Source organism: Aspergillus oryzae, chromosome 6 (assembly GCF_000184455.2).
Source record: "Aspergillus oryzae RIB40 DNA, chromosome 6".
In the NCBI taxonomy this organism is placed as follows: domain Eukaryota; kingdom Fungi; phylum Ascomycota; class Eurotiomycetes; order Eurotiales; family Aspergillaceae; genus Aspergillus; species Aspergillus oryzae.
In genome coordinates, this window is record NC_036440.1 from 1,511,206 (window position 1) to 1,533,968 (window position 22,763).

Genomic DNA, 22,763 nt, shown 5'->3' on the forward strand with positions numbered 1-22,763 from the left:
CCCTCCCTACCGCAGTAGTAAGTACCAGACGGTCCCATAATTCCGGACTGTCCCATTGTATGTATGTACTATGTACGTACGGATGATACCCAAAAAAGACGGACTGCCAGTTGGTCCTTCCTTACGTTATCTGGAGATCTTCCCTATCGTTCGCCGTACTCGGCTTTTTCCCCAATTCCCTCGCCCTTCTCCTTCTTTGTGTTCTTCTGTTCTTTTCTACTTCGTCCTTCTTCAATCCTTTTTTCCGTCTCGACCCTTCGTTCGCGTGCCTTGCGACCTTCACTGCAGACTTTCCCGCCCCTACTTGATTCGCACCGATTATTTCCCGACCTTTAACCACTCTATCCACTCACCTTGCATTTCCCGACGTCCGTCCGGTGACAGATTGGTAGGAGGCATATAAACAGAGCCGGGACATCTCGGTTCTTTTAGAGAGTCGCCAACGATCATTTGCGCGTGTTTAGTCCGGTTGATCGGCCTCATTCTGCTGTTCCAATGAGCAACCTCCGGCGCGGTGATACACCATGAAGCTGAGATGATACCTCATTCTTCTGCCGGCGTCCAATCGTGGGGTCATCCCCTGCGCGCCGTCAACAACGGCTCTGGGCATGTTGATGCTTCTCAAGCCGTGGGACCGCCCGACCCTCAGTTCGAGAAGCTACCTACACCTGTACCGCAGCCGCAACCCAGACAGCCGGCAGTCATCGACCTTACTACGAGTGGTGGTGATGCGCAAGAGCTAGAACCTCCGCCAAAAAGACTTCGGCTGGACTTACCTGCAGCACCCTCCGCTCGAGATGCGAGTCCTGCGCCGGGGAGCGGTGGAGAGCTGAGAAGCACACCAGGAACGGGTGGCTCAAAGCCTCCCTCACTTTCTTGGCGCAATCGGCCGGTATGGTCCTTCCAGGCTATGCTATCCGAGGTGCCGGGGAGCAATGTGATGAATGAGGAAGATGCGACAGCTGTCGCGCAGGGTGGGAAACCCGCATCGCCACCTTCTTTGCCGGTTTTGCCTTGGAAGTATATTCCGGAGTCGCTGGGAAGTAATCCGACAACGTCACGAGCTAGTTCACCCGTGAAGGAGGTACAGACGATCCCCTATCGCATTGAGACTCCTTCTGTTGCGCCAGTGCTTAAAGGAGAAAGTAAGTTATCCTCACCAGACGGCTATGAAAGCCCAAGGGACACGTTTGACCGGTAACCGAAACGTTAGAAGTTGCGGATTTCTCCCCATGGATTGGGAACCACCCGGAAGATGTTTTAAACGAACAGACGGCAAAGCAGGGACACTACGACCGTACTCAGGTATCTCAAAATGAATCGAACACCGCACGACCCTCGTTATATGCACAATTGAAGCACCGCTCCGGTCTGCAGATGCTCTCTTCCGTTTTTGCAGCAGCTCTTGAAAAGAGACAAAACCATAGCCTGGTGACTGCACCGTCGACCTTTAAGCCACCTCCGCGAGTAACTCTAACGGATAATAAACGCGAGGCCTGGCTTCGTGACCTCGCTAACCCGTCTGTTCCTCTGCGCAAGTTGAGCCGAACGATTCCTCATGGTATCCGGGGCAAGGCACTTCTGGATCAATGCTTAAACAAAGGTATCCCAGTTAACCGAGCCGTGTGGCTTGCAAAGTGTGTCGGTGCCAATGAGATCCGTGCGTTCAAGAGGAAAGGAACGAGTGGCACATTAGCGCTGGGCTTAGAAGCAAAATGGGTCCGTGACTGGACAGCAAGTGTTCAGCAGTTCTTAGAAGGAGTACTAGGAGCCTGCGGCTCTGCGCAATGGAAAATGAAGATGACATATGCGTATGTAACTAACATGGTGTTCGTATAATTCGAGTGCTAACATCTCCTAGGGTAAGCTTAACAGCTCGCTTGTTCTTTGAACGTCTGCTCGACCACGACCAGTATCTTGGATGGTTCTTGTCCTCGTTAGAAGCCGCGCCGGTCAATATAGTTCCCGTTTGGCTGCTGATGCTTGGTATCTATTGGGACAATATTATGCGATATCGGAAGCGTGGGCGGCGGTTAGCCGAATTGCTACTTGTGAAGTTGCGTCAGGTACGTGCGCTGATATTGACGGTCAATACCCTATTAATCAGACAACAGGTCACCCAGCCGGATAAAGGAGGCCCACTACAGCCCCTCGTAGATAGATTATCTCTTTATGTCAGGAGACTTGTTCTCGAGCATACCTCATCTGTGGTTCTGCCAGGTTCATGGGAAAACCACAAGGAGCTTATATCTTCATGCTTGAACTTAAAGGACAATGTCCATAAAACGATTTACCAGAATCTCTCTGAACGCAATTCGCGATTGCAGCTACCCAAGAACCACCAAGACACAGCTGAACGGTCACCGCAACAGCGTGTCATACAGCTGTTTGACTCCATCCGCTCCGCGCATGACATCTCTTCCGCCTCCACTGCATGCCTGAAAACGATAGAGGATAAAGCTATTCTCATTTCCAAACTCCTCGAGTGGACGGCTACACCGTTCCGTTATGGTCTTTGCCGTGTATATACTGGCGTGCGTCTTTTGCGCAAGTGGAAGATGTCTGGGATCGATGTTGACTCATATATTCTTTCTTTCCTCGCTGATGTTCGAGTGACTAGCGCACTAAACATGGAAAATATCTACCATATTATTTCAGAGCTAGTCAGATCTCAGACATTCTCTGTAGGTAGGTACCTTCAATGGCTGATGGCGAAAGGTGTCACAAACACCCCTCAGCCCGTACCGAGTGACCTCTGTCTCCTAAAGCAACTGCCGGCCAATCGCCTCCCAGAGCATGTGCGAAACCTCCGCAATACGCTCCTTTACAGGGCTGGAATCCCGGTGATGGAGGAGGACTCTGCCATTGCAGAGCTGAAAATATCAATTGCTCAGCGACTGCCTAATATCTTCGGCGCTGAGATGGACAGTGCTATGCCCACTGAATCATCACAGCCCCATCCCACTTGGGCTGTGAAATCCGAAATCGGACAGTGGATTCGCCACGGAATTGCTGGGCATTGCCGCGATTCACCTAGGTATGTTTATCTGCTCTCTAGGAGTACTGCTCCGGCTAACAACTACAGAAAACTCTCTGGGGTCTCCGTGGCGGTGGACCCAGGTGCATCCGCTCTTACTCCCGACGAGTTCTACAGTGTCAGGGAGATATTAGAGACTTTCGGTGACCTCTCGATGCTGGCAGACATACTGAAACAAGCTACTCGTTGTGATGACGACGTGGTCCTGGCTTCCGTTGCCGATACGGTCAATTGCCATTTTGACTGTTTCTGTGTAATTGGCGCTACGGCTGACCTCTTCAGGGGCCTCGTTGAGTCGTATGCTCGTCTTAAGAGACTGGGCAATGCAAGTTTGGACTTGTTGTTTTCGCTCATCGAGTTAGGACTCCGAATACCCAGTGAATTCAACACCGTTGCTCTTTTACGTCAGGACCTCACTCGCTTAGAGAACAAGTCAGCTTTGGCAGCGCCTTCCCCGCTTTCGGATAGTATTCCCTTAGCACTCAGTGATGTCGACCCTTCATTTCAAGAAAAGTTAAACCAACTTCTCTCGTCTGGGGGTGGCATGGACGAGTCCACGATGGATACGGTCTTCTATTCGCTTATGCATATACTAGAAAATAGTGGCAGTCCCGCAAAACTGTCAGCAAATGAAACTGCCAGGTATCTGGCTTATTTGCGGCCGTTCCAACCGAAGCATTTCGATACAATGCTGATTCGTTGGATATGTGGACTTCTGAAGTCCTCTACCCCGTCGATGTCCCGAATTCTCCCTCCTCTCATCGGAGTTGGCTGCGTCACCATACATGCTTTTGTGTTTTTAGTGAAAAAGCTTTTGCAGTCGGAAAAGGTGGCTGCTGTAATTCCCAACTTGGCCGGATTGCGGGTGGACCTGCTTCAGCTTCTTGTTCCTCTAGTTTCAGGAAAAAGTAAATACGCTGACTTGGTACGTCAACTATCATATCTATCTAGAACGCAACGCTAAACTTGTTTTCCCAGGTCACATACCGTTTCCATGTCGCACAACAAGAGTTTTTCATGAAGCACCCTCAGGAGACCCTCGATATAATATGCGATGCAGTTGCGTTGGTTAATTCAGAGACTGGATCCAATCCAGGACAGCCCGACATCGCAGGTTGTGCAACAGAGTTGCTCGATATCCTTCTTACACAGAATCCTGAAGTTACGGTCCAATACTGTCTGCAAGGCTTTATTGGAAAACATTCAACGTCAACAACCGTCCTGGAAAGGGCTCTAGATAACCTCTTGGGCTTTGACTCACTCGCTGGTAAGTAAAGCGAATCCCGATAGTTGCTTATATTGCTAACATACCGCAAGGTCCACCTACAATGTCCGAGGCAGAAAAGGTCGTCCGCATGACTGATGACTTCTCCCTTCCATTTTGCCAGTTGAAGCTCCAAATGCTTTTCAATGCAGAATCTGGCCGTAATGTGGGCAACGGTATCGTTGACGTGATGTTTAAGGCCGCTGTGGAAGATACACGATCAAAAGGATCAAATTGGGTTGGTTTCGTAGGCCTCATGAGTCAAGACATAATAAGACAAGTATGGAAACACCACTATCACTACAAGAATGTCCTCCTAAGCTGACTATTTTCTCCCTTCTTTTAGATTCGGGAGCGAGCTGAAAGAGCTCTCTTTTCTATCCCATTATTCGAAGAACAGCTTGAAGCTCATGGACACCCGGGCACAGCCAAGTCCCTGGAGACAGCAAAGCTGTACCTGACGATAATTGAGAAACTTGCTTACAGTGTGCCAGAGGCTGGTGTACAGTCTGTGGCTCCCATTCTCGTTGAGAAAATGGATCTACTTCTCCACAGGCTTGTTATCATGCAAACCAATTTCAACAACGTCACCATGAATAGACACGGCGCCGCTACGACTCAAATTCTTCAGTCTCGCTCAAACTTCGAGAGGTCTCTCGCTTTCTGGTTCTCTGCTTTTCTAAGGATGATTGTGATTCACCGTTCTGCGTTCACTATGCCATCCCCAGCGCCTAGAGCCAACGGCCTGCAGGAACAGTCTCGTTTGCTGATCTCAATTCTATGCATATCCCTTGCACGCCTTCCAGACAGCGTTATACGCCTTTTCCCGGCGGCTGACTATTTCCCTCACCCAATACCGTCTCAGGGCTACCGTCCTTGTCCCGGAATTCTGCTTCAGACTCATGCATTAGACGTCGCAGCCTCCCTGATCGACACGTTCCCAGATGAGGCGCGGCAGCAATGTGCCCGTTTCCTCAAGGAAAAATGTCCACCCTTTCTTCAGTATCAAAATGACTCTAGATTTATTTACCTTCTCGGTCCCATGAGCGATGCAGCAGCATTGAATAGCTTGCAGGCTGCTTCTCTTCCATCACCTGCCGCAGGTGGTTCTACTCCAACTCCAACACCGTCCAGCGCCCTGCCGGGTGCTCCATCTAACCCACAACCAACTGCTATGACCCCTGCAGTTACCTCAGCTAGTCTTTCAGAAGGCATTAATTGCGTTGCCAGCCATCTTCGCCTCCAATACCGGGGACGTGCTATGGGACCCTACCCAGTACGCCCTTGGGAGCTCCTCGAAGATGCCGCACCAATCGTAGGGGTGAACGATACCGCTGTGAACCTCAAATACTTCGATGCCAGACGAGTTCGGGCTTAGATTTTCTCTGCGGCTTACGTCTCTGGCCTACGACCATCCTCTAACATCTACGTACATAATTTCCTTTCTTATGGTTCCTGGGTTGTTGTTCTGTTCACCGCTTGATACCATCTCCATCTGCATATAGCTTTACCTCTGACCTTACAACACGATCGTACCTTTGACTCACGAAGGCATCCAGTTCTATTATGTTTCGCGACCATGGTCCATTTGCATGTGTGGTATTTCTTTTCTTCTTCTTTTTATCTATTCCATGCATTGCGATCACTGCGTAGTGGCTATGCTTTATAGCGGTACATCTGGCAGCAACGTTCGCTTGTTACAAGCCCTCATTTTGTACCATGAGATTTGTATATAGAGAAGGTCTGGCGTATATTGGGTGGGTGGTTCATAGCATATGGGTTCGCATATTTAGCATATAGTCCGACAATAGCATCATCTTATGGATACAAGGGTCACAGTGACTAACGAATCTGGACTTGGTGTAGAGCAAGAGCTAATTTCATTCCGAACGTGTATTTTGATATACTGGGATAGAGACCTGCCCATGGTTTGCGGTTATGATATTGACCCTAGGTTTAACGACAGCTCAAGATGAACAAAAATGTTCCAAACTACGAAAACCTGTATTTATCAAAGTAAAAAAGAAACCAAGCATACGATGCAAATATATGCATGTAGGGTATCACTACCCAGAACGAAAACAGACAATAAAACGATCTAACACCCAGCCTTGATTAACGCCAACCACATTATACATCACTGTAAGAAGCTAAAAGATGAGGATCTGAATCCGCTTCTCCTCCGCCCCATACCGTTCACGAAACTCGGACCGCGTGAGCAATTTCAGAAGTGGAAGATGGGTTTCCTTCATGTCAAAGATACCACGCTGCTTCTGATCAACATAGGATCCATCGATCACGATACGCTGTAGTTCGCCAAGTTTGAGGGAACCTGTAGAAGTCAGCTCATGTTTAGCCTGCTCTGCGCACTTGAATGTGAGAAAGCCATACCAGCATCGATCAAATCGGAGATACGAGCAGGTGTTCCGCCTCCAATGGCAATGCTTAAGGAAAGTCAGTTTAATTGCAAGGAGCCTAAACGGGTGCAAAACATACCGTGATCGCTCCAGGAATTGCTTGGCTTCTTCCAGCTTGATATGCTTTGCAAACAGCTTGCCAATTGGGGATTCTTTGGTTTGGAACGTACGGAGAGCTCTACAGTGGAGTGGTTAATACCCAGGATGTATAGCGTTAATCGGCTTTAACTCACCTCACTGCATCGGCTGCTCGAAGCCCGGAAGCGCAGACCACCAGGGTATGCGGTGTACCTTTCTCCTCTGATGGCTTTGAAAGGTCAGATCCTTTAGGGCTGAATGCCTTCAGAAACGCTGGTAGCTTCTCCAATTGTCTGGGCAAGTCAAACGACGATGTGTCGAGGAATGAGGATTCTTAGATCGTTAGTCTTGACACATATCGCTGAGTTTGACAAGAACATACCTGGAACACTAAGGTCACTCAATTCGACCGCAGTCAGCTCCTTATTGTGGCGCTTAGCCTTCTGCATGAAATGATCCGCCAACAGGCGGCCGTCCATCTTGCCAATAGCTTCATCAATGCCGCCTTTGGTCTCGGTTTGCTTGGCGTCTCTCTGCTCCTTCTCTGACGCATCTAGCTGGGGCTTATCCTTCTTGTCCTTTCCACCCTTCTTTAGCTTGGATTTGCCGTTCTTTCTTTTCTTGTTACTCGGACCCTCTGCGTTGCCAGTAGCCGCCCCGGCCTGTTTTGAGGATTCCTCAGCTTGCCTCTTGCGTTTGTTATCAATCTTGGCCGAGAGGCCGGATGACTTGGCAGCTTCCGCAGACATTTTGCCTTAGTATCTCTATCGATCCTCTAAGAGAAAAGAAAAAGAAACATTCAATGGTTAGAATTCATTTATCAATAAGACTTGATCCGTAGCAACTTTTTTTATGCTGAGTCAGCCGGCTTATCGATAAGCCACGGCCAATTACACTCCAACTCTTCCATGTCATCAACACGCGCTTTCCACCGAAGAACAACAACCCCTCTTGCGAAATTGGGACATGCGCTGCAGCCTAATCATCTTCAGGTTTTCTCAGTGACATGTCCAATTCTATGCGATCACTTGTCAACACGATACATGAAGCAATTGTTCTATAAGTCCCCTTATCAGTATAAATGTCGACCCCTAAGCCGCGTGGCCGCCGGTCACCGCGAGAGTCCTACATCTCCGAATCATTCACTCCTGTAGGAGATACCACACTTACGGGGGTTAGTACACTGCGTCCCACAGTAATTAAAGCTGTGTATACTAATCCGTGGGTGGTTGCAGCTTCAGCGTCTTCCTATTCATACCAGATACCCTCTCACCCCCGGCCGGTTAGCAGCGTCAGGGACACCGTCGCGACGAACGCCACGCAACAGAGCTGCAGTGGCCCCATCAACACCATATGGATTACGAGCGATGCAGCGCCGAGCGGCAAATACACCCGCGCGTGACCGTAGGAAAAGTGGACGGATGCAGAGGGAGACTACATTTGATATTCTACGGAATCTCGGTAGAGGTATGTGTCACAGATGAGCTTATTTCATATGCGTGCGATTTGCGTGTATGAGTACATCAGATGCATACTAAATTCGGTTATCAGCTCTTGCGCCCGTATCACAACCTATTCGTTCATCACCGCAAGAAGAAAAACCGGAATCAGAGCCGGAACTGGAGAAGGATGAGATCGAAGAGCTTGATAATGAACCGGAGATTGAGCGTCCCCGGCTGTCCTTGCCTTTAGAAGAGGTGGAGGAGCAGGAGGAAGCGAGTCCCGAGCCACGTCCTCCCAGGCTCTCTTTGGCGTTTGAAGAAGAGGATATCACGGTCGAATACCCCCGACGGGCTACGAGCGAACACGATAGAGCACGATTATCTATGATGAGTTTCGGTAACCCTAGGCTGAGTGAGAACTTTGGTGATGCGACCCGGTTGGAAAGCGACTCAGAAGATGGTGGTGACTCCGGTATCGAGCATGGTGAAGACGGAGAGAACCAAGACGAAACTGTCATGAGTCAAGGCGCCTTTGATAGAGGGTGGGTGGTATTTCCCCAACGGATTTGGATTTTTCTGGCTAATATAGGTACAGAGGCGAGACGGAAGACCTTGGGAGGTTCAATTTTGATTTCAACTTTCCATCCCCGCCTCCACCTCCGGCCGACGACATGGACGGACCTCTCAACGATGATGAAGGGTTCGAGCTTCCGCCTGTTGATCTGGTACAGGACACAGCCCCCATGTCTGACGATAGTGACGATGCGGCTGTCACAGCTGGTGAATTTGGTTTAGATCTCCACATGCCGTCTCGCGCCTCTTTAAGCGAAAGCCCCGGTATCGTCGGAGGAGGATTGCGTGACGAAGACACTATTACAGTACAAGGAAAGCAAAAGAAGCTCTCCCGACACGGTATCCCTGTCCCCAACATGCCGTCAGGGGTAATTCGAAAGCTGGCTACTCGATTTGCGCCAGCGAGAGCTGGCTCTAAAGCTAAGATCAGCAAGGCCACCTTAGCTGCCATTGAACAAGCGTCATCGTGGTATTTTGAGCAGGTCGCTGAAGATCTGGCGGCATATTCTAAACATGCGGGTCGGAAGACGATTGACGAGAGTGACGTTATCACTTTGATGAGACGGTGAGCTGGGATAAACCCTTCCCCCTAGCTATGCTGACTCGTCAACTTTCTAGACAACGCCATATTAACAATTCTACGACTGTTTTCTCTCTGGCATCGAAGCATTTACCGAAGGAACTGCTGCAAGACATGAGATTGTCAATGCCCCCTTGAACAATATACATGGTGCTTCTAACAAACAAACTGAACGCCACCGATAGTCGCAAACACAAAAGATGTCAACGAATATCACCAATTCACATTTTGACGAACACGACGAGTCGCCTCATTGGGCCTTTTACGTACGATCATCCACAACATGATTGAAGTTGCAAAGCACAGCCCGTACCTGCTTAGGGTAAGCTAGAGTTTCGCTAGCGGGATATTGGGTCATTCATAGGAAACCTACCATGTGAAGATGTACTGGCTGTGGTTGTTTCGCAAGTTCACTTCGGCAGCACGAGCGATAGGAATACCCTTGCCACTTCGGTTATAGTATTCGACCATGTCCGCAACTAAAGAAGTTAATTTCGGCCATGTCAATCTTCGTGCTAGAGGCAGGCTCACTCATAGTCTCTTCAATCCATACCGGCTGACTACCAGTAAGCTCAGCCATCTGTTCAACGTCAGGGAAGTAAAATTTTCCGTCCTCGGGCTTATTCTCCGGTGTAAACATGTTTTTCTTCCAAGGTTCCCGTAGCAAGCCTTCGACCGTGACCTCTCCCTGGGGGAGACCCTCGGTTCTGTCTTTCTGATCCTTCATCTTCTTTGAGATCCAGCCTCTGTTCACCAGGACAGTGCTCTCTCCATCCCCTCTCTCAAGCGGCGTTACAACGATGAAACCATCCTCACCCTCGCGCATGCGAGGACCAACGAGCATCTCTTGGTCATGTCGGAAACGTCCCGTAGTGTAAACCCGTCGATAATCAAATTCGGAAATGGCATCCGGATCGATCTGTGGAGGTAGCGGAAGAGGAGGTTTGACGAGTCGGTCTTCATATTTTGCGATCAGCTTGGTCTTCCAGTCGAGACGCTGAATTTGCCAGGTGCCGAGCGCGAATGAGATAATAGGGATTAGAGCTATAAAGAGAATACATTTCATTAGTGTCCTGCCAGCCTTTACCAGCAGCTACTTGTTTGTAAGTATGAATGATCAATGATTCTACCATACCTAAGATAATCAAACCTGGTCCATGTTTACGACCAGTACGAACAATTTGCGCAGGATGATCCACAACCGACAACCATCGTGGATCATCCGCCAACTGCTTGCTATAAAACCGAATCTGTTGACGACGACATCTGGCGCAAATCGAATCCAGCTTGAACGCCATCCGGGGACCCCGAATCGACGCGGCGATTGGCGGCTGCCATGAGGTTGCTGCGGCCCGTTGCAGGACCGAAAAGATCGACCGCATGGTCAATTGGGACGAGTGGTTTCACTTGTCCTGATCGCAGAGCCAATTGCTGTTTAGTCTGGGCGGCGGAAAGTGTGTGCGAAAAAAAGAACAATTCAAACGTTCGAACTGACGTCGAATTGAGTCCCGAGGGGCTCGTGATCGGCAACGGCCTTGTTTTCCCCGACGGAGTTAAAGCTATCGCTTTACTTACGATCCATACTTCATACATCGCTTTTGACAGCGCTAGGTTACAATGTTCTTTTCTGGAACTCTGCAGGAAGGTATCGCTTTAGCGGTCTCGCAAGCTAAAGCGGTAATATGCTTTGTTCGAGGTGTGTCTGCTGTGATTTCTACGAACGCATACATCGAGACATACATCAGATGAGCTCCACCGTTATCCACTTGCTAACCAGCTGGATGTATTTTCAACAGATAATGACCAAACAAGTAACCTCTGGGAAGAGGATTATTTCGCTGACAAGGATGTATGGATTTGCCTCAGCTCTACTTCTAGTTGTCCTTCGTATGTGTCCGCTAATCGCTGGTGGGACATAGTTTGCGCAATTACTCGGATCGAGATCTGTCCTGTTGCGACTCACCAAGGATTCCCAAGAAGCTACATTCTTGACGTCCTTTTGTCCCGTAACGAAATTCCCTGCTGTTGTGGTGATCAAGTATGTGTGAAGACCTTCTCAGGCATTAGGGTTGTTGGGCTTCTGATTGACTGTTGTGTAGGAATGGAATGCTGCGGGAATATCTTGTGCCGGATATCTCGAAGGATGACTTTCATAGTCGGCTGAAGGCTGTTCTAGAGGACAGTAAACCGACCACGCAGCCCAGTCTGAACTCACCGGCGCAGGGTGCTCAGGGCCATACTGCGAACCCATCCACCAGTTCACACACAGCGTCTGCGACTGCACCGCAGTCTGAACCTTCACCAGCTCCTGCCGCCGCTGTCCCGGCGCGAGCGCCAGCTTCAACTGAGCCGCCAGTAACTGGATCGCAAAGGCGACCAGATCAACTGGAATATAACAGTCTACGTGCCGGCGGGAGGACGTACAGAGTAGAAACACCTAGCCAGGCACAAAAACCCCAGCCAAAGAAGCAAGAAACGCCGAAACCACAAGGAATAGGCAAACCCAAAGATAGCACGGAAGAGCAGAAGGAGCCAGAAACGAAAGCTACGAAACGCAGTGCATCCGTCGAAAGAACCAACACACCCGCAGATGAGCGCAAACCGCAAGCCCCAACACCGCCCAAACAATATCGACTTCAAGTCCGTCTGTTCGATGGAAGTTCCATCCGATCCAGCTTTTCACCTTCGCAAACCATCCGTGGAGATGTCCGTCCTTGGATTGACAGTCAGCCTGGGGATGAAAAGCGCCCATATAATCTCAAACACATCCTGACTCCCCTGCCGAATCGGACGCTTACTATCGCCGAGGAAGAACAGACGCTCGCAGAGCTCGGACTAGGCTCCACGGCAAATCTTGTAATGGTCCCGATCAATACGTATACGGAGGCCTATTCGGCCACTGGATCCAGCTTACCGGCCCGGGCTGTATCGTCTGCATATGGACTTGTATCCTCTGCGGTTGGCACCGCCACGGGTCTTGTAGGCTCCTTCTTTGGCTATGGTCAACCAACTCCGAGTCCGTCTGCGACCTCCCAGGCCAGCACATCTTCTCCGTCTCCGTCTGGCGATGGCGCATCTAGGCCACGGCCATCTTCATCGAGAGGTCCTATTATCCGGACTCTGAGAGACCAACGCAATGAACAGAATGATAGCCAATTCTACAATGGAAATCAGGTACGTAATTTAAACATCCCACGTGGTCTAAAGCTATAACATGGGTGGATCCACTGACTTGTGTAGCTTAATTTCGAGCCTCGACAAGACAGCGGCAGGTGATCAGAGTGGTAATAGCTGGGGTGTTTACGGTTCTTGCTTAATTAATACTGTAGCCGGTTTCATCTCTCGCTTTGACAGCTATCGCATGGTACGTATTCCTTGAATTATATTAGTATGTGACGCGTCACCCTTCGCTTTCAGTTGCAGACTGGACTATAGTTATGCTCGCTTTCTGCACAATGTTAGGCCTACTCAATTAATTCAGGACAGCCAGGACCATGGAAGAGTGGAATAGTTGTCTTTAGATATTCATCTGTCTCTATCTTCTGAGCAGATGGAAGTGAGTAAATGTAAGGTAAAACAAAGAAAAGTCATCAGGTCAACCCCGACGGAAGTGGTATACAGTAGAGGAATATTACGCCGCTATGCAAACACAGTCCATATCCAATCCAATCCAATCATCGCACCGTCCCGATCAAGTCCGTAAACTGAACCGGTTCCAAACCCAGAATTCCCATCCTTAGTATATCCCCCAGCGCGAAACATAATACATTAACTTTAGTAGGGCTTAGCAGCGGCCTGGCAAGCTTTCTGTAATACCAGTTAGCACCCGTAACAACCACCATGTACCAGCGTTCTAGAAGGGAGACATACAAGCTGGTCCAGGTACCATCCGCAAATGCTGAGGTTGCCCTGGTTCTCGTCCATGCACTGGCGGAAGTTGCGAACGTCCGTCTCGCAGGCAGGGTTGCCATAGGAGCTGTTGGCGGTGTTGCTCTGCCACAGTCCGGTGTCCATGGGCTGGGCCTCGGCGGGAGCTGCCTGTTGGGCCTCGGCGGGGGCGCTGGAACCGCCGCTGAAGAAACCACCGATGGCGTGGCCGATGGAGGAGCCGACTGCGACACCACTGGTTGATGTTAGTCTTGTTTCCCTTTTCTCTTCATTTTCTTTATGTAAAAGAATGTAGTCTTGTGGACTAGGCAGTGGTATTGTCTTTTTCACTGTCTTCCGCCAAAGGCGCTTTTTGATAGAAAGACCGAGGGGGAACTTACGCAGCGGTCGAGGCCATCTGGCCGAACAGGCCGGGTCCGGCGCTCTGCTGGACGGGGGCAGCCTGGGGGGGAGGGTGAGGATAGGCCTGCTGGGAAGTCGACTGGGGGTGAGCAGCGGTCGAGTGAGGCTGGGAGTGCTGGGCCGAGGGAGCAGCAGCAGGTCTGGCGGGAGCGGCGGTAGGTCTGGTGGGAGCGCTGCGCGCAGGGGTAGGGGCGGCACCACGACGTTGACGAGGCATCTTGATTAGTATAGATGTGGTTTTAGGAGTTGGAAAATGAGAAAATGTTGATGGGTGGGGATAGAGAGCTGTTTGATGGCGAACGGACGGGTTATATAAAAGAAGACACTCGAAAGTCGGCGGAGAAGAAGTCGAAAAGTCCGATCTCTATTTCCTCGCTCCCGATTGGCCCGACGATCCGCAGGGGCTCTCCCGACAAAAACCATGTGCGGTATTAGTATTACGACCAGTAATGCCGTTAGAGCCATGTTTGTTGAGTATTTAATGTACTACAATACAGGCAGCTCCTCTCATTGCCTAAAGTCCGTCGGACTTTAGGAACCTATTTTTACATTGGATGACTCTTCATATAGGGAACATACTGGAATATTCACACTTGTAGCATGTAGTTATGACTTCGGTATAGTCGTTTCTGACTCATATTGGTTTCTCTCTACCTGACCTACAGATTGGAAGCTAAGTTGCTCCTATGATTCAAGCTTACGGCAGGGAAAGTAGCTCATGATTATTGATAAATGCAACTTGCTACTTAATTTATTCATTAACTAAGTAACTTTTAAGAGATTGATCTCTTTGAAAAAAAACTAGTTCGGGCATATTTCCAATCGACCATTGTTAGATCATTCGCTATACGAGCCAGGGTTCATCCTGTGACTCGTGTGCGCGGTGTCTGGGGTATCCACGTAGGTCGTACATGTAGATACACATATCGCAACAGATTACCCCTAGTTGTATAATGGAATGAGGCAGCCATTGTTGGGTTCAATAGAAGCGCCTCTACCATATACTTGGAGAGAAGCACAAAAGTGCTGGGACGTACGCATTTTGCGACAGTGAAGGCTCACCGAGACTTCAATGCAAACTCAGAGATCGGAACCAGCCGATCATACCTCAACACAAAAATTTCCTCTTCAGCCCTGTCAGACGATATAGTGTAGTGTTTGAAGTTGTTCATTGTGCCTTCCTTGCTTTCCGAGATTCTTGCTTTTTCTTTCTCCGTTCCTTTTGCTCCTCTTTGCGATCATCCTTGCTGCGCTTCTTCTTGTTCTTGGCAGATTCACGCTTGGCGGTCTTATCTACTTTCATCTCTTTGCTCTTCTTCGCCAAATCTCCGGACTGTGTTGTTGCCTTCGCTGTTTCACCACTATCGGACTCACTGTCTGAGCCAGATGCGGAATCGTCCGCAGATTTCTTCGATGAGCTCTCAGGTGCTGCTGCTACCGCCTTCTTGGCTAATAAAGATGCCTTCAACTGGGCACGCGCCTTCTCCTTCGCTTGTTGTTCTTTGCGCTCCATATCGAATTTGTCATTTCCGGCCTGACGGCGTTAGTACTAGGGTCCACACGATCAAAGAGTAAAAAGCACATACAAGACCATGCTTGATGAAGCGACTTGCAGCCTGCTTGTCAAGTGTCAATGTCCGCTGCTCTGGCTCTGCTTCTAGCGCCTTAATTTTCTCAAAGTATTGCTTCACTCTGGTTAGTTCTCGGAACACAGGATGCTCTTTAGCATTGACGCCGTGAAGACGTAAATAAGCTGCGACCACGTTAGCATGTCAAAGTAAGTGTCAGGATCGAGATTATCGTACATAAGATGAGAGATTCCAAGGCGTAAGTAATCAGAACGTGAAACTTTGCCTTGTCCAACACAGGAAGCTTCTTTGATGTGTCAGTAATGGCACTATTCAGGACTGGTGCCAGAGCTTCTTCCAAATCATCGACATGATCGTCCAGCTGCTCAAGCAGCGGCAATAAATCAGTTGCGTCCATCTTCTGAATGATGATTGTCGGCATTCTGAGAGTTATATCTCGGATAATATCAATTTTTTATCTCCAGGCGGTGACAAGGGCGGTCAGTAGCTAGGTTCTTAATCTTATCGGGCAGCCCGGCGGTTGTCGACTTGGTCCTGTAGCCTCGCAGCCACTTATACTAATTTTTTAAAAAATTGTTTTTTGTGTCACTCATAGAGGAAGTGTTGTCTTGTAATGCACAGCTAGTCAATTCTGTGACTGTTGCTTAGGCTTTGAGCATCCCGAAGACCAATCTGATCTGTATATCACGCCATACCTCCAAAGTGTTGTCCATACTACGACGCCGTCCGCGTTTGCGGACTGGCATTTCCCAATTCTGCCTTTCTGCAGCAGGCGATGCTCAGCGCGGTTGCACCGTTCGTTCTCTGGCAACATGGCACCAGGACGCCGAGGAAGCGTCGAGAGATAGCGGCAACCGCCGGCTCTCGGGCCGCATACATGTCCTGGGCATTGGGAACGTTGGAACGTTCGTCGCTCACTCTCTTGCCAGCCGGCCATCTCCGCCTCCTATTACGCTTCTGATGCACAATCCCAATCTTTATAGGTCCTGGTTAGAGAGGAAGAAATGCTTATCGATCAATACTAATGGCCTGGATGATGTAAAAACGGGATTTGATGTCAATGTACTGAACGACAAGACATGGTACTCAGTACCGTATTGGAATAAGGATGGTACAGCAGAGAATGGAAATGACAGCATTGACCAACATACCGAAGGTGTCGGTAATGAGGAACTCTTAGCGCAGCCTGCCGACGAGCGTATTGAGTGTCTAATCGTTGCTGTCAAAGGACCAGTGACCGTGGCGGCGATGGACTCTGTCAAGCGCCGCCTGACGCCTGATTCAACGATCCTGTTCCTCCAAAACGGAATGGGCATCATCGAAGAGCTCAATGAGAAAGTTTTCCGGGACCCCCGACGACGTCCACACTACATGTGTGGTGTTATCTCCCACGGTTTAGCGCGAAGGAAGGAGCCATTCCAAGTCTGCCACACAGGCGTTGGCACAACTATCTTGGGTTCTGTCCCACCGGCAGATGCCGTGTCCCCAGCAAATAAAGTGGATGTCGACTGGGCCCCGAGTACCAAATACCTGTTGCGCACACTGACGCTCACACCACCGCTTGTTGCTGTTGCGGAAACCCCATCCTCCCTGATGCTATACCAGCTTGAGAAGCTCGCATTGAACTGTGTAATCAACCCATTGACAGCGATCATGAACTGCAAGAACGGAGAACTCCTTTACAACTATAGCTTCACGCGTATCATGCGCTTGCTCCTCATTGAGATCTCAAGCGTCATCTGCGCTTTGCCCGAACTGCAAGGCGTTCCTGGAATTGAAAGCCGGTTTTCTCCCGAGCGACTGCGGATGATGGTTGTGCAGCTGGCTAACAAGACAGCCAAGAATCATAGTTCGATGTTACAGGATGTGCTGGCTCGAAAACCTACGGAAATCGAATACTTGAATGGTTACATCGTACGTAGGGGCGAGGAGCTTGGTATCAAGTGTGTCGTGAATTATATGATAAAGCACCTGGTTCTCGCCAAAGGCCTCCAAACGAAGCAGGTAGAGTCGGGTGCCATTCCGATTGATCTGCTCCGAGAGCCCCAAATTTGAACATGCTCTCACACCTGTACAATATAATGAATTCGACTTTTGTGATACCATGCGCAATTCCATCTCATGAATCCTATTATTTTAACAGGACGCGGCTTCGGAGGCCTTAATACAGAGGTCCCTAATCTGTGTCCATCGCTTCCTCAGCATCTTTGTCCTTTGATGATCTTTCTTGTCCGCTTGGCTAGATTCGATTTTCTCAAGGGCGGTGATTACCGTGTCTGCTTCGTTTGAATACGCTCTTATCCACCCTTGAATCATAACCTCCATCTTCTTCTCGTCGGCACCTTCGGCAGAATAACCCAGTACATAGTTCCGCCACTTTTCCAGTGGCATATAGTTTATACACGCGGCAATCTCGGTACGGTAGCACACGCCAGTGGCCGTTAATTGGTAGTTACTGAGCGTATAGGTTAGACATCGACGAAGTGGTCTGTGGCAAAAGTGACCAATTAGGAAGGCATCCGGAATTTGTAAACATACCCATAGTACTGCTGGAACTCCAGTTCCTCTTGTAGCGATGTGCTAAGGTCCTTTAATATTATATCATCGAGGTATAATGTTTCCGACTCATTCTCATCAAGATAAAAGCCATCTGTTGTGGTTAACCGGCTGCCCGAAAGAAGCAGAACATGTTCGTGACTAACATTCAGCAAACAAGAAATCATTAGGATGAGGTCCATAACTCATGTATATCTCTTCTCCTTCGTCTGTGACACATGGTCAGAAGGCCTGTGGAAGCAGATCAACTGCAGTACATACCATAGTGTTTAGTAGCTCGGAAAACATAATTTTCACCATCGAATTTTACATTGCACTATGACCCCAATTACAGTAAGCCAGCGTTAAAGATATCACTTTATAGAATCGTATTCACGTACCGCAACATCCGAATGATTAAAATAATCAGCAAACGGCAGCAGGGCCATGGCGTCATTTCGATCTTCGGGTGGCTCCTGGCCGGGCATCAAATAGAAAAAGCTTCTCGTGTTCACTATGAGCCAATGGTATGAGAATGTCTCCCAATCGGTATCCGGGAAAACAGACACAACGATATCCCAAGCCGTGCGCAATCTTTGTTCCTGCTGAGCAAGAAGATTCTGATGGGTTGTCTCGTACTGGAGCTTGTCTCGGCTTTGTATACTATGCCAATGGCTCGAGATTGACGGTGGCAGGTAGTTGCGCAGAGACTCTGACCACAAAATGGGCATACTGTCCTCGAAGTCTTGGCGACTAGGCCAGGTCTTTCTCCACGCGTTGAACTCTTCCAGGTCTTCTGCATTGCCATTCGTGAGAAACGCAGCGTATAGCGCATGGGTGGGTGTCCCGTCTGGGAATTTGCTGGTGAAATAAGACGGGATACGCTCAGAGGTTAGCATCGCTTTCAATGGTACGGTCACAATGGCTTCATCTTCCTAGGTCAGGGTTAGATTACATTGATGCGGATGATAGTGACACTGATGGCTGAAGAGCAATCGCATACTTCTATATTTCGCGTGGCTATCATTCCCAAACCGCGACCTGGAAACCGCGCAGGCCCGACTCCATTCGCAATAATCCCTTGCGAAATGGCCCATTCTGTAAACTGCTCGTGTTCCTCTCCAGGCCACCAGTTTGGGTTCATTATTGCGGGATATTGGGTCCTTAGTGGAGAAGTATAACTAGTAGGGCAAGAAAAGAAGAAGAAAAAAGGCGTAGAGAAAAGAGAAAGTAATTTGTTTTTAAGTAGATAGAGTTGATACGTCAATATATCATTCAAAAATAGCTATTGAAATATCCCTCCTGGTGCTAGTCCACTGAATCACAAGGTCGGGGGTTCATATTCATTTAGTGGTCAAATAAGGCCGCAAAAAGCAACATTATAGGGCTGGGCGATAAAATGCTTATCGATCTTTATCAGTGGTACGGCGTCGCACAGGCACCAACAACGCCAACCGGAGATCTTCCCCGGGCATCGTACCACTTTACAACCTTCATTATCGCATTCTTTCTAAGGGTCATGTCTATAAAGGCATGTCACCTTCTGGATTCAACATGTCGGTCCTTAGGAGGCGCGGAGCCCTGAGTCTCCGCGAATTAAGCTTGTCAACACCTGTTACGGTAGTAAGCTGTCGCGCGCGGTCTTTCTCCGTGAATAATCGCCCGCCGCCAAAGTATCCCGGCCATGTCCCGCTGAACTTCGTCGAGCGTGGTGCTCTGGCGGTTGGGTCTGCTGTGGGAGCTTTGTTGAATCCTCGGAGAGCAGGTAGGAAGCCTTCTTCATTTTTTTTTAAAAGAAAAAAATAATTCAGCCCTTTGAATTATCTGTGGCAACCAATTTGCATCGAACCTACATCAAAATGGATAAACTACACTACAAGATAACCATTCGCTAACACCAATGCCCGGAATTATATAGATCTCATCGCAGCCTGTGGTGAAGCAACCGCAACCCCCTACTTCATTTACCGTCTCCGTGACGCCATGCTCTCGGACCCAACCGGCCGCCAGATCCTCCGCGAACGTCCGCGCATCACCTCCGAAACCCTCCCCCTACCATACCTCCGCTCTCTCCCCGAGAACTCCGTCGGTCGGACCTATGCCGCCTGGCTTGACCGCGAAGGTGTCTCCCCCGATACCCGCGATAACGTCCAATACATCGACGATGAGGAATGCGCATACGTCATGCAGCGCTACCGGGAGTGTCATGACTTCTACCACGCAGTGACGGGTCTGCCGACCTTCGTTGAGGGGGAGATAGCGCTAAAGGCGTTTGAATTTCTAAATACGCTTATTCCCATGACGGGGTTGAGTATGTTTGCTGCGGTGAGGTTGAAGCCTGCGGAGCGGGAGCGGTTCTTTGCGTTGTGGTTACCGTGGGCGGTCAGGAGTGGGCTTGCGAGTAAGGAGTTGATTAATGTTTATTGGGAGAAGATTCTGGAGAAGGATGTGGATGAGTTACGGGGTGAATTGGGTATTGAGAAGCCCCCAGACATGAGGGAGATCAGGCGGATGATTAGGGAGCAGAAAAAGCGGGAGAAGGAGAGGTTGCAGCAGAGTGCATAGTTTTGGCCTTGTGGGGTTGTTAATGTGTATATTATTTATTAGATGGCCTCCGGTAGCCGTGTATTCGATAGAGTCATGAACTCTTCCCTTCATCCTAACGGACATTAGATTATTGTTGCAAGCGGGGTGTTTGGTATCACAAATGCTGGAAAGAAACTGATCCTTGTGTCAGTTAAGCATCCGGTGTTAAGACGTGGTTGAATATTAATGGAATTGAGTGCTGTCGAAGGATTGCACCATGTACCGACCGCAAACGCCTAGGACCAGTTTGTTTCTGTTTCATAGCTCATGATTATAAGGGACGAAGGTATCAAGACGAGATCTGTAAGAAGTTCCTTACAGGCTTAAACGGCATTCGCTGTTTTGCAATTCAACTTTTCACAGATCCAACAAGTCATCGTCATCATCCCAGCCTCCTTTACGCCGACTGAATACAACCTTATGCTCTTCCTCATCCTTGCGCTGGTTCTCAGCCACAGCATTCAGGAGCTGCTTGAGTTGATCCTCCGAGACCTTTTGCCGCAGTTGGCCTGTCTGTGCCAACATGATCAGTCGGTTCTCAATGTCGACAGCGCGCGACTCTTTCACGAGGCGAATGCGGCCCAGGCGGTCGGCAGCTTCGGGTTCGAGGATTTGGTTCAGAATCGCAGAGCGACGTTCGGCTGATAGGTACTTTGTTAGATATAACTATTGGGTTAAAGCGAACGCTGTCACGCTATTTTCATGTCCCTCTCTCTTTTTTTGTGGGGTCGTGGGGGAGGGGATGCGTGGGAGATAGCATACCTTCTGCTTGTCTGTAAAGTAAACGATTAGTGCTATTCAATCTTTTGCGCTACGCAAAACTAGAGGGAAAATCCCTTCTTTCGAATAGCAAGAAAAAATCAAGACGAGAAAAACTTACTTCCTCTGATCATCCTGACCGTCTGGAGCGGGACCACCTCGTGGTACGCCTCCCTGCTGCTGCTGAAGCTGAGCCAGGCGGGCTCTCCTGATCTAACTGTAATGTCAGTAGATGGTTCGCAAACTTAGTCATAGTCTAACATGGCCATGCAGGATCAAGATAGCAGCGTTACAAATTTTAGACACGCACCTCTTCCAACTCTGCGTCGGCCATGGTTCTTTACTGAGTAGTCAGGTGATTATAATACAAGGTGATGAACACAGCTGATATGCTGTAGGTTCGACAGTAATGGCTGTGAATAGTCTGGAAGAACACTTCCAGGAACCGTTATGGTATGACTGCAATGACTATACACACTTTACTTGACAGTGTGTATTTGTTGGAGAAGAGTTTCCAACCCCACTTTGCCACAGCCTGAGGCACTCAGGCCACTTGGGGTTCGGTTCCCGACGGAAGTGGGGCGCCATGAGGGGGTTTACCCAAAGGGGTAAAATGAGGAAAGGACCTCTCACTAGCGCGCGTGTGTGTTATCTCTGTATCTGTAGTACACGATTGGTACCCAACTGCAGCATTGACTAATTTTTCTGTACATACTCCGTACTGTATACCCCTGCTACTGGGATAGACAGTTTATAAGAGCTACACCGCAATTGTAACTTGTGATTAATCTACCAGTGATTGACTGAGGCTTAGCTGTCTCAGACTTTATACACATTGATTACTGCATGTGTCGTCATCGCTTTCCGCCAAGAATTGAGTCGTCCGTATCCACTCCCGATAGATAGCGAGACTAGACTATGTCCGATCGTCAAACTAAATATAAGTACTTAATATTGACTATTAATATTAGTCGGAGAAAATGGGCCGGTTCGTGTAATTACCAGCATTTGTAGTTTCGTACTGTCAATAATTCGTTCCCGGAGGGTTCCAATTTACGTTAAGACTTTTTTTTTCTCTTTATAAATGGAATCGCGTGGGTTTGAATTAATTAACTCTAGACAAGAAAAAAAAAGGCCGACGCGTCAGATCTCGCCCACGGCACTGGAAAGCTATCCGGACTCCGGAGAGGGTGAACGAGAGATCCGATGGGAACGTGGCACGTAATGGTTAGACTAAGTAGTATGTATGTACTACCTAGGTACAGCTACCTCAACCATGAAACACCTGACCAAGAACCTGCTGCAATTGATTTACTCCGACTCAGGTATCCAATTTTGCACCTGATCGTCGTCATTCAGGCAACTTTTCTCTCTGCCCGTGACATGAGGGGGCGTGACCGAGGCGATCGGGTTGGCCCAATCCGGATCACAGGTGACTAAGCGCCGGCGTGATTTGCCTCTGCAAGTAAATTGAACCAACCATCTGTCCAAATTCCTCTTTAACTAATAGTAGTGACCCCGGCGGACTAAACTAAAGCTGCTTCGATCCGTTTGCTCTCAACTTGCGATCGATTCCTTCAATCGTTCAAAAAAAGAGGGGTTGCTTCTTTCTT

At 49.0% G+C, this 22,763-nt stretch overlaps 11 protein-coding genes across 11 annotated transcripts; 5 read left to right on the forward strand and 6 right to left on the reverse strand.

Moving 5' to 3' along the window:
* Window positions 1-535: 535 nt before the first annotated feature.
* On the forward strand, window positions 536-5,620 carry AO090020000119 (mediator of RNA polymerase II transcription subunit 12; the record flags this gene model as incomplete). The annotated part of the gene is made up of 8 exons (XM_023238150.1): window positions 536-1,145; window positions 1,214-1,811; window positions 1,862-3,962; window positions 4,016-4,304; window positions 4,355-4,611; window positions 4,702-5,062; window positions 5,108-5,446; window positions 5,502-5,620. The coding sequence occupies 8 exons, from the start codon at window positions 536-538 to the stop codon at window positions 5,618-5,620; spliced, it is 4,674 nt and encodes a 1,557-aa protein (XP_023092706.1).
* A 1,022-nt stretch (window positions 5,621-6,642) lies between these two features.
* Window positions 6,643-7,545, reverse strand: AO090020000118 (uncharacterized protein; the record flags this gene model as incomplete). Its single annotated transcript, XM_001824432.3, has 4 exons — window positions 6,643-6,745; window positions 6,798-6,896; window positions 6,952-7,129; window positions 7,179-7,545. 4 exons carry the CDS (start codon window positions 7,543-7,545, stop codon window positions 6,643-6,645), a joined length of 747 nt encoding a protein of 248 aa, XP_001824484.3.
* A 1,364-nt stretch (window positions 7,546-8,909) lies between these two features.
* AO090020000117 (uncharacterized protein) lies at window positions 8,910-9,529 on the forward strand (the record flags this gene model as incomplete). The annotated part of the gene is made up of 2 exons (XM_001824431.3): window positions 8,910-9,376; window positions 9,430-9,529. 2 exons carry the CDS (start codon window positions 8,910-8,912, stop codon window positions 9,527-9,529), a joined length of 567 nt encoding a protein of 188 aa, XP_001824483.3.
* Window positions 9,530-9,604: 75 nt separating this feature from the next.
* AO090020000116 (cytochrome oxidase assembly protein SHY1) lies at window positions 9,605-10,773 on the reverse strand (the record flags this gene model as incomplete). Its single annotated transcript, XM_001824430.3, has 4 exons — window positions 9,605-9,704; window positions 9,765-9,870; window positions 9,923-10,435; window positions 10,527-10,773. The coding sequence occupies 4 exons, from the start codon at window positions 10,771-10,773 to the stop codon at window positions 9,605-9,607; spliced, it is 966 nt and encodes a 321-aa protein (XP_001824482.1).
* Window positions 10,774-11,008: 235 nt separating this feature from the next.
* AO090020000115 (UBX domain protein) lies at window positions 11,009-12,667 on the forward strand (the record flags this gene model as incomplete). Its single annotated transcript, XM_023238151.1, has 5 exons — window positions 11,009-11,087; window positions 11,137-11,240; window positions 11,311-11,429; window positions 11,491-12,565; window positions 12,632-12,667. 5 exons carry the CDS (start codon window positions 11,009-11,011, stop codon window positions 12,665-12,667), a joined length of 1,413 nt encoding a protein of 470 aa, XP_023092705.1.
* A 508-nt stretch (window positions 12,668-13,175) lies between these two features.
* Window positions 13,176-13,898, reverse strand: AO090020000114 (uncharacterized protein; the record flags this gene model as incomplete). The annotated part of the gene is given in 3 exon segments (XM_023238152.1): window positions 13,176-13,244; window positions 13,262-13,514; window positions 13,660-13,898. 3 exon segments carry the CDS (start codon window positions 13,896-13,898, stop codon window positions 13,176-13,178), a joined length of 561 nt encoding a protein of 186 aa, XP_023092704.1.
* Window positions 13,899-14,849: 951 nt separating this feature from the next.
* AO090020000113 (uncharacterized protein) lies at window positions 14,850-16,016 on the reverse strand (the record flags this gene model as incomplete). Its single annotated transcript, XM_023238153.1, has 3 exons — window positions 14,850-15,215; window positions 15,268-15,345; window positions 15,966-16,016. The coding sequence occupies 3 exons, from the start codon at window positions 16,014-16,016 to the stop codon at window positions 14,850-14,852; spliced, it is 495 nt and encodes a 164-aa protein (XP_023092703.1).
* A 29-nt stretch (window positions 16,017-16,045) lies between these two features.
* AO090020000112 (ketopantoate reductase family protein) lies at window positions 16,046-17,325 on the forward strand (the record flags this gene model as incomplete). Its single annotated transcript, XM_023238154.1, has 2 exons — window positions 16,046-16,065; window positions 16,254-17,325. 2 exons carry the CDS (start codon window positions 16,046-16,048, stop codon window positions 17,323-17,325), a joined length of 1,092 nt encoding a protein of 363 aa, XP_023092702.1.
* An 81-nt stretch (window positions 17,326-17,406) lies between these two features.
* On the reverse strand, window positions 17,407-18,008 carry AO090020000111 (uncharacterized protein; the record flags this gene model as incomplete). The annotated part of the gene is made up of 2 exons (XM_023238155.1): window positions 17,407-17,725; window positions 17,809-18,008. 2 exons carry the CDS (start codon window positions 18,006-18,008, stop codon window positions 17,407-17,409), a joined length of 519 nt encoding a protein of 172 aa, XP_023092701.1.
* A 250-nt stretch (window positions 18,009-18,258) lies between these two features.
* AO090020000110 (uncharacterized protein) lies at window positions 18,259-18,704 on the reverse strand (the record flags this gene model as incomplete). The annotated part of the gene is made up of 2 exons (XM_023238156.1): window positions 18,259-18,319; window positions 18,445-18,704. 2 exons carry the CDS (start codon window positions 18,702-18,704, stop codon window positions 18,259-18,261), a joined length of 321 nt encoding a protein of 106 aa, XP_023092700.1.
* Window positions 18,705-19,359: 655 nt separating this feature from the next.
* Window positions 19,360-20,370, forward strand: coq4 (ubiquinone biosynthesis protein COQ4; the record flags this gene model as incomplete). Its single annotated transcript, XM_001824423.3, has 2 exons — window positions 19,360-19,570; window positions 19,724-20,370. 2 exons carry the CDS (start codon window positions 19,360-19,362, stop codon window positions 20,368-20,370), a joined length of 858 nt encoding a protein of 285 aa, XP_001824475.3.
* Between the last annotated feature and the right edge of the window lie 2,393 nt (window positions 20,371-22,763).